Here is a 12,003-nt window from a genome sequence, read left to right as displayed (position 1 = left end):
AGTAATCCCCCGTGACCTGTTTGCCACGGTCCGCCGATTTGTGCAAGAATACTCAGCACAATGATATGGCATTGTATTCTTCCTTGTTCATTCTGCTGATCAAAGAGGAGTAGAATACCGGTTCAAAATGGCGGCCGAATTTCCTGCCCCACAGCACCCAATGCCGCATCTATTCATGTATTACCCGAAGGGAATAAGCGGTAGGAAATGGATGGATGGATATCGTTGGAACATTGACGCCCATGTCATTTTTAAAGGTGAAAGTAGTAACATCCGTTTTTTTATTTTTAAAGGGAGCCGTTAACAGGAAATAGTGTATGTTAGCGTAGTAAAGTTGAGGAATGAAGAAAATTGACGACTAATTGTAACCCTGGCGTTGCCAGACGTACGATAATTTACACGGATCTGATTTTACCCAATGTGCGATCCACAATCAATCATTCCAAAAACTCCATAATGTACAATAATTTTATCCCGTCAAGACATGGCAATTAGCAAACACGAACAGTTTACATCTTGCACTACAATTTCGTACTGCCTCACGTGCCTCTTTACAGCCCGGTTTATTTTCCAACAGTGAGGTTTAATTCAAGTGAAACTCGCATTATAAGATATACTACATGCTATATGGTGACGTTTTACTGCATCAAATGGTCGTGAGCAACGTCAAATCGAGTATATTCAATAATATTTCTCAAACAATTATGATTGTAAACTTTTGGTACGATAACTGGTCATTTCCCATCTGGCAACGTTGATTGAAGGTGAAGACGGACGCTGGTAATGATGGTCCCGACAAATATATGTATTGTGTAGTTGTATTATCCATCCATCCATCCATCCATTTCCTACCGCTTATTCCCTTTTGGGGTCGCGGGGTTGATTAAAGTTTAAATTTAAATACTTTGTTGAGCACTATTTGGACTTAATGTTCGACAGCCTCAAAATATCACTCGTGTGTAGCAGACCTTGCTCCTGTAAACACGTTTTGACGTCATTCACTAATCAGGTAATTGACAATTAGCATATCCAAGCTAACCACGTCAAGTGTTCTTGGCTAAAAGAAGATAATATGTCTGCAGGGTTACAACGCTACCCTTCTGGCCTACGGGCAGACAGGTTCCGGGAAGAGTTACTCCATGGTGGGCTACAAGCCTAACAAAGGCCTGGTGCCCAAACTGTGTGAGCGACTCTTTGAGGCTATTAAAGGGAATCAGGACACAAGACAATGCCAGGTGTGTGTGTGTATTATATATACTTTTAGGTGTGTGTGCTTGTGTGTTCTAAATGTCTTCATGCTTTACATCCGCACAGGTCTTCTTCAGTATGTTGGAAATATACAACGAGCAGGTACAAGTTGGAACTAGAACTTTTTTTTTTTTTAGATAATGTGTATTTAATCATTTGATAGGGAAATCATAATACAGGTACTGAGAAAACAGACACTTTTTGTACACCTCCCCCCCAAATAAATTAAATAAATAAATAGAAAAATTACAGAAAAATAATAACACCCCCTCCAACATTTCAGTCACAGTGGGTAGCAATGTACTGCCTTCCTCTTCACCACAAGCAGAGAGAGAATCACAATAACTGATTAAAAGGGAAAAAAAGGGTAACGACAAAAATATAAATCACAAACATACAGACAAGTGTCACTGAATAAAAACAACAACAACAACAAAGAAAAAAGAGTTGAGGTAAGTGAAAAGGTTAATTGTCAACAGTGAGTGTCACATTCATCCTATAGTGCAGCGTTTCTCAAAGTGTGGGGCGCGCCCCACTGGTGGGGAATAGAGACATGACAGGTGGGGCGCGAGGAACGGGAGGAAATTTCACTTTATTTATTTATTTTTTATTATATTCTTAGATTTTTTTTTTTACTATGCTTTCATTTTCTATACACACTGTAAATCACTTTGTGATTCTGTCTGTGAAATCTGCTATATAAATAAATGTAAATTACTTATTTTTCCTGTAGGCTTTAAATTTCTGGAGGAGCGAAAGTTTGACAGACATAGCAACAGTAACTAATGGGGGCGGGGCTAAGCGGAACAAATTTGACGAGACAAGCGCAGCAAAATTAAAAGCTGTCCCACTGTCAAACGACGCAGTGGGGAGACGTATATGCGACATTGCAAGTGATCTTGAGGAACAACTCGTAGACAAATTAAAAGAAAGTCGTTTTGCTTTACAAGTGGACGAAGCTACTGATAGCAATAAAGACTGCCTGTTCATCGCATACGTACGCTTTGTGAATGGCGAGTCACTGTGCGAGGATTTGCTGTTTTGCAAATACATAAAAAATAGAGCCACTGCTGATGAGCTGTTCAAGATAATGGACAGTTTCCTCAAAGAACACGACCTAAATGGGAAAACTGTGTGGGCTTTTGCTCTGATGGCGCACAGACCATGGCAGGGTCAAGAAACAGGCTGTAGGCTTTAATAAAGAGGGTTGCGCCAAATGCGCATTGGACACACTGCGTCATTCACCGGGAAGCACTCGCATCAAGGCAGCTCAGCCCCGAACTCAATGAGGTTTTAACATGTTGTGAGCGCGGTACATTTGATCAAAACACGACCACTGAAAGCGTGACTGTTCTCTGCACTGTGTGAGGAAATGGGAGCTGATCATACGGCCGTGCTGTTTCACAGTGAATCAAAGTGGCTCTCCCGGGGCAAAGTGCTGTCACTTGCCCTGTCTTGCCAAATGCATAGCTCCTCTTTTTTTTTGCAAAGATTGCAAAGTGGCACTTTTATTTTATTTATTATTGAACTTGATGCAAGTTATTTGATTTATTATTTAACTTGATGCAAGTTATAACACTTTTATTTGATTTATTATTGAACTTGATGCAAGTTATAACACTTTTATTTGATTTATTATTGAACTTGATGCAACTTATAACACTTTTTTTTAATTTATTATTGAACTTGATGCAAGTTATAACACTTTTATTTGATTTATTATTGAACTTGATGCAAGTTATAACACTTTTATTTGATTTATTATTGAACTTGATGCAAGTTATAACACTTGTATTTGATTTATTATTGAACTTGATGCAAGTTATAACACTTTTGTTTTATTTATTATTGAACTTTATGCAAGTTATTTTATTTCTTATTGAACTTGATGCAAGTTATACCACAGCTGCACAGTTATTTTATTCATTATTGAACTTGATGTTATTTTATGTTATTGAGTTTGAATGTATACAACTTGATGTTACTTGATGTTCAATAAATTTGAAAATGTTAAACTTGGCATTAGCGTTCTGTTGTAGCGATGGGGGCAGGTGGAGCTTGAAGACTCCCCCTTGTCCAAAGTGGGGGATGACAAAAAAAGTTTGAGAACCACTGCTATAGTGTCTTTAATTTAGCTTTGTAACTAATTATGCAGCCCCAGGTCAAGTCAAATGGTTTTGGTGTACCCCTCAGATAATATTTAATTTTCTCTGAATCTAAGAAAAACATGAGGTCCTTAAGCCATAGGGAGGTCTTTGGGGCAAACTGTGATTTCCACTCCAATAAAAATTCTTCTACGAGCTATTAATGATTCAAAGGCGATACTATCCCTAAAAGTCTGTTAGTTTGGTGGAATTCCAAAAATAGCCAATTCTGCACAAGGTGTCAATTTTAAATGTAATGCATCTGCAAGATGTTTAAAAATATTAGTCCAGTAGGCTTTCAGACAGGGACAGGACCAGAACATGTGTGTCATGTTTCCAGGAGTCGATTGACAGCGATTACATGTATTGGAACTAGAACTTTAATTTAGATTGACATTTTGAATGAGTTTTATTAAAGCAATAGTGATGGAAATTGTGACTTCCTCCTTCGGCAATTGGCTTAGAAACAGCTCCTTAAATTTGTTGTTAAATGGTTTTATGGCCAAAATGCGTGTAAAATGACTTTTTAATTTATATAGATATAACTACTGTATATCTAATGTTAATTATCTACTGGACTTTAATCATATGTACTTCGTGCACCGGATTGCCACGAAAACCACATACATTACAACACTGTGGGGGCGGCGTGCCTCAGATGGTAGAGCAGCGGTCCAGAAACTTAAGGGTCTTAATGGTCTCTGTTATTGTGTCCTTGGGCAAGACACTTCCCCCACATTTCTCCCAGTGCCACCCACACTGGTGTGAATGTAGCTTAAAATGTAGATACAGTAATGGGTTTCTCAATGTAAAGCGCTTTGATTCACTAGAGAAAAAACGCAGGACAAATATAATTCACTTCCCTTCTGTACATACGTCGCACATCGATTGATCATAGCGTTTATGTGATGGCAGCATTCATGTTGCATTTATTTTGTGGTATTTGGATCATTTCTGTTTATTTGGACATTGCTCCTATCGACGAACATAACTAACACGTTGATTTTAGAAATATATCCATTCAGAGATGCCTTCGGTAGCGTAGATGAAAAGTCATATTAGAACTCTTGGCTGTAATGTTTGGCTGGCTTTGCAGAGAAAACACACTCATCTGCTCAAGTGTTCATGTTTATTCCTATCCTCTTTGTCTGCATATTAAGTACAGTATGTCCTTCAAGACATGACCTCTTATATAGCCTTGTCATGTCACCAGGTGGTGGACCTGCTGTCTCGCAGCAGTCGTCCTCCAGGGGGTCTCCGTGTCAGAGAGGAGCAGCATAGAGGCTTCTATGTGGAGGGTCTGCGTACTGTGCCTTGTGATAGTGCAGCACAGGTGGGTGGGAAATAAGCTAAGAGACACAGACAACCAGAGTGTCCTCTACAGTGGATTCACACTTTTTTAAAGTTATTTAATGATTTAGAAATAGTAGTAGAGAATACAAGTACTGTAAAATATGCAGCACAATTTGTACATATGTTTTTATGCTTCACTGATAATGATTTTTGGCTAAGCGTTAAGATTCCCACTTTGTTTAGTGGTCTTTAAATGCACCGTCCAACTTTCTCTGTCGCCATGTGTCACAACTACATACAGTTATGAATCATTCACTATTTATAGTCCAGAACTGAATCCTGTGAAAACCTGCTGTATTTTATTTGCGCTCAAAAAAATGAGTACTGTAATTTTGAAAACTTTAGGTGGAGCAGTTGATGGAGCAGGGCACTAGAACCCGGACCACCGCAGCCACTCACACAAACGCCAACAGCAGTCGCTCCCACATGTTAATCGTGTTGCAGCTCAAACAGGTGAAGACCATTCACAACTACTGTATTCATGTCTACATATTTCTTTAAAAAATATTTGCCCCACTGGTTACGTTAGATGATTGCCCAGCTGCTTGTTGCTAGGCAGACTTTATATGGCTGCACCATAGGCCAAAGATTGGAAATAACTCCAAAAACAATAGAGATGGGGTTTGTTGCTCCTTGAAGGGAGCTGGATCTTGAGGAGCTGTTCCTTTAAGAAAGCCGTTCAAAAGGCTGGCTCGTTTGTTTTTTTTGTTTTGTTTTTAAAGTAACTTTTTTTCATTAAGGAAACAATCATTTGTGGCAGTAAATATGATAAAAGTTTGGTCAATAAAAATCCAAATCTATTTATTACACCAATACAAACATATAGGAGATAATTATTTTTGAAATATTGATCTAATTTAGCTTTTTTTTTGCATTGGAAAAATTTCACGAGATGGTGCCATTTCCCCATTCTTTGACAGTGACTATGTCCGCTTTACCTTGCAAGTCATCAGCCCCACGGGTTGTGCAGAAGTCAATTTAGATCCTATATGTTTCCTATTACTTTTGTTCATTTCTTTTTTTTTTTCCAGTTGCTAATATATCTTTCTAATTCCTAATACAGCTGCTAAAAGGCTCGAATAGGTTCAAGTGCCTGTTAAACTCCTAAGATAACTGTCTGCGTGATTGTGTGCGCATGACAGCGTTCTCAAGAATAGAGCGATTTGGGACGACTCTGTGATGTCATTAATCCTTCAATAAAAAAAGCCAATGAAGCTGATATTGATTCTGATTTTGAAATTGTTTTTATAAGGGCAGCATGCACAATTTGCATAAAGAACGACTCAAACGAACAAATTAAGACTGCTAATTGGTTCTCATCGTTCAATTCAAAAGGCCGTTCAAAAGACTCGACTCATTCGCGAATGTCACATCTCTAAAAAACAACACTATAGTATTATATATACAGACTATACAGTACAATAGTAACTTAATTTAGGAGCTTAATTGTTTCTTTGATGGAGCTCTTAACTCAAAACACTTGCATCTACAATCAATGCAGCCCATTGAAATGAAATGAAATTGGTGCTTGCCCCCTGCCCCCAAAACAGTACGATTGTAACAGGTGACATGCCTTTTAAAAAGTAAAACTAATGAAATATTGTATAAAAACAATACAATAGAATATACTAATAACGTTTGTAGTTGTATGAAGTAATGTAATACTTGTGTACAGCATTTACCTTAGAGGGTGGACATTTACAGTTCCGACTGTTTTTTTGTCAAACAAACTATCAGCAGCTTTTCCATATTTTAATGGATAAATGTCTGCCGTTGAGAAATTATTTGAACATTCTTGGCAGGCATTATTGAGTAATTCTGCTTTAGTACGGTGCAGAACAGCAGTAATGCTGCCATCATCTTCTTAATGTAACTGCACATTGTGCTTCAAAGAAACAAATACGCTCAAATTGCTTCACCAAGTTGCCTACACGCCATGTTTTTGATGATTTCTTTCTACAATTCAATACATATAATTCAGTTCTTCTCAATACTGTCCTTCGCACTCACCTTCTTTCCTCCCATGCTTGGAATAAAGTTATGTCCATCTCTAGCTATAAGCTAATGCTAGCCAGTAAGACCGGATTTTTTCATTATGGCATTTACTCCAACTAATAGCGGGAATGCTTGTAACTCAAAATTTTCCTTGCAACTAAAGCATAGCAATTAGCCAAGAGACAACACTTATCTCAAAACACTCTTAACACGTACTGTAAATTGAGGTGCTACTATAGTATTACCATTATAGTATTCTTTGTAATCAACGACTGGTGCTGACTTGACACTTGGCAGATCTTTTCCAAAGAGAGCATCAGCAAACAATCCAACATCAACCTGGTGGACCTGGCAGGAAGTGAGCGTCAGAGGTCATTAGGGTCAGAGGCTGACCGTCTGAAAGAAGGCACGGCCATCAATCTGAGCCTCACCACGCTGGGCAACGTCATCAGGTAGGCGTGGCGATTAGTTTCATTATTAATTTTCTTGATCAGCTTCTTGATTGTCATATACTTTCTGTTGGCAGCGCCCTGGCTGACATGGCAGTGGGGAAGAAAGTGGTCCATGTTCCCTACAGGGATTCAGTCCTTACAAAGATGCTGCAGTCCGCACTGGGAGGGAACAGCCGTACTGTCATGGTGACAATTAGATTTTGCAGCACTTAAAAACAAAAAGTCCCCTCTCTTTTGGTTTTACATGACATGATGTTTAGATCGCCACGCTGAGCCCTGCTGACATCTGCTATGAGGAGTCTCTGTCAACACTTCGTTATGCTGAGAGGTAAACAACAACTAACTTGTAAATGATTTTTAATACAATTTCAAACATTTTTACTCTACACAAATTTCTACATTGTTTTTTTATGATACCCAACGTTTTTGCTTATCATCAACAAATTGTAGAAACGGCTAGAGTACATCATCTGTTTATCATAATTATTTTCATTATTATTATTAGGATAAAATATATAGATATATTATAATTTAGTTAATATTGGTAATATAGTTTAGCTTAATCGTATTTACCTTAGCCATAATAAAACTAATCATCAATGGTGGTAGTAGTACAGTTGGTAGCAATACTTGTAAATTTTTATTTGTAGTTAGAAATAGTCTTATTAGTGAATATAAATAAGTAGATTGACATTTTTTTTCAAATAACAAAAACTACTTTAAAAAAAAAATCAAATCAAATGTGTATTATTATATGATGTTGGAGATAATGTCATATTTGTAGTTATTGTTATTCCATGTAGTTTTGGCTTGAGGGTGATATTATAGTGCAGTATTACTGAGGAAAAGCGGCATACAAATTAGGGCTGGGCGGTATGGCAAAAACAATGATCACAATGAATTTTTTTATATCATTCATTCTCGATTAATATGACGATAAAAAAAAAAAATAATAATTTGAGTCGGATTGTCCCACGCAGGATTATAGCGAGTATTGCTGCATCCTTACTGTTTACTATTGCAATGTCTTGTAAAAGACATTTCCGCCATGTTAGATTGAGGTAATATATGCTAACAGCTGACAACTGTCATTTTGTTCATATCTACAGTTGTGCTTACTAGAGGTGTAACGGTACAAGTAACCCACGCTCCGGTCCGTACCTCGGTTTTAGGGCCACAGTTTTGCTTCTTTTTTCCGGTATGTTTTGTGGAGGTAAAGACAACTTTTTTTCCTCTCAAAGTTCTTTTGTAATTTTGCTTTGTCATCAAAAAGTGCATTCTGCAGTAAAAAAAAGTATTAGTAGTGTACTGACTAATAAAATACTTTTATTTTAAATGAATATTTTGTAAACAACACTTTCAAATGGTAAATTGTTATTTGTATTCTTTAGATACTTGTATACATACATCAGTGCTTCTCACCAGTGCTTTGGCAAGTGGTGACCCAGATTGTGGACTTTTTTTTAAAACTCACATATTGTAGCATATTTTGAATACAATTACATTAAAGTGCAGTTTGAATTTGAGGTACTGCAAAATAATGTGTACCAACACATAAAACAAGTTTAATGATTATTTCAGGAACAAAATGTGTTTTTTATCCACAAACTCAAAAATGACTTGAACACAAAGTGTGTGTATGCAGAGTTTTTTAGTACATCTTATATCAGAGGAGTGGAATCTTTGTAGACACATGAACAAAAAGTCTGATTGAAAAATATTTAGATATAAAAATGCCTTTTTGCGATTAAATCAGTGGGTGTGTTCATTCTCCCAGTCAGGACTAATATATAATAATAACTGGGATTTATATAGCGCTTTTCTAAGTACCCAAAGTCGCTTTACATGTAGAACCCATCAGTCATTCACACCTGGTGGTGGTAAGCTACTTTCATAGCCACAGCTGCCCTGGGGTAGACTGACGGAAGCGTGGCTGCAATTTGCGCCAACGGCCCCTCCGACCACCACCTATCATTCATCATTCAATTCACCGGTGTGAGTGGCACCGGGGTCAAAGGGTGAAGTGTCCCGCCCAAGGACACAACGGCAGCAAATTTTGGATGGTAAGAGGCGGGGAGCGAACCTACAACCCTCAGGTTTCTGGCACGGTTGCTCTACCCACTACGCCATGCCGCCCCGAATAATAAATAATAAATAATAATAAAGACTCCTGTGAGTGCCTGCAAGTCCGCATTCGGGGCAGGATTACTGGTGAGCTGCAGCAGATAGTGAAACTAAGGGCGCTGCTATTTCTAAATGTTGTGAGTCAACTTCTATGCTAGTGTTAGTCATATTTCATTATTTCGGTCACGCAAACGTACACAAACACACGCACGCATTTACAGACACACAGGATCACGGTCAATAAAGGTGGATTGTTCCATGATTATATCAAGCATCGCTGCGTCCCTACTGTTTACTACTGCGGTAACTTCTAACAGACAGTTCCTCCATGTTTGATCGAGAAAATATGCTAACAGCTGATCACCATGATTGAATTCAAATGAATCGCGATCACGATCATATAATCGCCCAGCCCTAGTACAAATCAATCATGGCTCATTGGAACACGGACACTCTATGATTCACGTCACCCCTCCTTTTCTCTGCCAGGGCAAAGCACATCCAGAACCGGCCTGTAGTGAACGAAAGTCCCACGGAGCGTCTGGTCAAAGAACTCAAAGCTGAGAACGCCAGACTGATGCAGAGACTGAGCAGACTGGGCCAGGAGGGGCGCAGCGCCAATGATGAAACGAGTAAGACAGTTGCTTCAGGTTGACTTTATCAAGATGCTGTATTCCAAAAGTATTTAACGTGTGTGTGCGCACACTCAGAGGAGATCCGTCAGCTGCTGACACGCAATGAACTCCAGATTAGAACCATACACACTCTGTGGGAGCAACATCTGCAGGAGGCACTCAAGGACTGGGAGCAACAGTATGCCAACATCACGCAGGTGTGCACATACACACACACATATACACTTATATTTACTGTATGCCTTCTGGTTGCTAATGTGTGTGTATGTGTGTGCTCGTGTGTGTGTGTGTCAGGAGAGGAGAATGATGCAGATGCATCCTTACATCCTGAACATCAATGAGGATGCTCAGCTGTCTGGTGTGGTCAAGCTGTTCATCCAAGAGGGTCAGTATGTTTTCTGTCAATATGCTGCTAGCTGTGTGTGTACCTAATTAGCTCAATGCCTAAACTCTGCACCCTGAGGAAAGGTAGGTTATTCTTACTTCTAGACTGCATAATTATACACAAGCTCCATCACAGTTCTCCTTGTCCAAGTGCTTCTCAATTATTTTCTGTTACGCCCACAATTAGGAAGAAGAAAACATGTTGTGCCCTCCACTCGCCACTGTGACTATAAATAGTATCATTTGTCTATACAATTGTTATAAGGTCATCTCTGCATAACATTGTATGCTTATTAACAGTAAAGAAAAAAAAGAAAAAACGAAAGGAATATGGATGAACGTACAATGACAAACATTGTTTAGTCTGTAATCGAATATATTTAGATTCATCAATTTTCCTGAAATAATAAAAAAACTAATTTTTATTCAAAATATAAACATTTTTTGACCGACTTGAACCATATAATCCTGAAAAATATAATTAAATGAACTCAATAAATAATAAATTTTAACTGATTGGCAACATTAACTCGGTAAAACAATATATAAAACATTTTAACCTGCAAAACAAAATTTGTGCAGATTTTTTTTTTTTTTTAATCAAAATGAGAAAATCTGATTTAATGGCAGGAAGCTGTAAGTGTAACTAAGACCTCGTTAGTCCATCACAAGTTGGACGAAAGTCAGTTCTGGAAAATGCAAAATATCAAAGTTGAAACATATGGAGAAAATAACACCACACAACAATTTAAAACATCTATAGGGAAATTAAGCATATCTGGTCACTTTTTTGTGGAAGTGTATATACTTCATACTTAATGAACACAGCATACTTATCTCTGTATCTCTTGTCCACACACGCAAATGCATACTTTTGACCTTATTGATGCAGACTTTTGCAAAGTTCCAAAACTCTCCACTCAGCGTGTGCGTGTACATGACACAAATTCAGACTTGTACTCCTCTGATGACGTCACTGCAAAAAGTCAGTGTTCAAAAACAAGAAAAAAAATACAAAAATGAGGGGTATTTTATTTGAACTACGGTAAGTAAAATTAGCTAACCTCAATGAACCCAAAAATACCTTAAAATAAGTATATTCTCACTAATAACAAGTGCAGTTTTCTTGGTAAAAAAAAAAAAGATATCTTTTTGCTCAATATGTTGAAAAATATTCTTAAATTAAGTAAATGCTAGTGCCATTATCTTGACATAATGATATGCGCTCGGCATCATGATTTTTTTTTTCATGCTTGAAGTAAGAAATTATTACTTTAAAAAGTAGTTTTATACTTGTGAGTGTTAATGACACAGCTTTGCATCAGTTGATATTCTAGTTTCAAGCATGTTTTACTCAATATAGGTCATAAAATCTCAGCAACAAGCTGTAACATCGTACTGAGATCATTTAGGACCAAAACATTTAAAACAAGTAAAACACTTTAACATAAAATCTACTTAGTGAGAAGAATTATCTTATCAGACAGAAAATAAGCAAATATCACCCTTATTTGAGATATTTATTCTTACTTAGATTTCAGTTTTTGCAGTGGGGTTGTCATTTCCAAAGCTCAACAACACTGCCTTGCTGCCTTTAAACACACTATGAGAGGACTTACTGTATGTTTGAACGTAAACATGATGCTTTTTTCTCAACATTAATACAAA

General features: G+C 37.6%; 1 protein-coding gene across 2 annotated transcripts in view; it reads left to right on the top strand.

The window, feature by feature from the left end:
- The first annotated feature begins 758 nt into the window (after positions 1 to 758).
- The window catches only part of kif28 (kinesin family member 28), a 21,118-nt gene continuing 9,873 nt past the window's right edge, over positions 759 to 12,003 (top strand). For both annotated transcript variants that reach the window (XM_061964351.2, XM_061964352.2), the window contains exons 1-11: positions 759 to 1,009; positions 1,083 to 1,235; positions 1,315 to 1,350; positions 4,606 to 4,725; positions 5,091 to 5,198; positions 7,038 to 7,192; positions 7,267 to 7,378; positions 7,453 to 7,520; positions 9,806 to 9,948; positions 10,027 to 10,148; positions 10,246 to 10,336. In XM_061964351.2, coding sequence (XP_061820335.2) covers positions 929 to 1,009; positions 1,083 to 1,235; positions 1,315 to 1,350; positions 4,606 to 4,725; positions 5,091 to 5,198; positions 7,038 to 7,192; positions 7,267 to 7,378; positions 7,453 to 7,520; positions 9,806 to 9,948; positions 10,027 to 10,148; positions 10,246 to 10,336 — 1,189 coding nt within the window. In that variant the 5' untranslated portion in view covers positions 759 to 928. The remainder of the gene's footprint in view (positions 1,010 to 1,082; positions 1,236 to 1,314; positions 1,351 to 4,605; positions 4,726 to 5,090; positions 5,199 to 7,037; positions 7,193 to 7,266; positions 7,379 to 7,452; positions 7,521 to 9,805; positions 9,949 to 10,026; positions 10,149 to 10,245; positions 10,337 to 12,003) is intronic.

The sequence above is a fragment of the Nerophis lumbriciformis genome, linkage group LG06 (genome assembly GCF_033978685.3).
Source record: "Nerophis lumbriciformis linkage group LG06, RoL_Nlum_v2.1, whole genome shotgun sequence".
Taxonomy (NCBI): Eukaryota; Metazoa; Chordata; class Actinopteri; order Syngnathiformes; family Syngnathidae; genus Nerophis; species Nerophis lumbriciformis.
The sequence above is the reverse complement of the archived record's forward strand: the minus strand, read 5'-3'. Positions and strand labels throughout refer to the sequence as shown.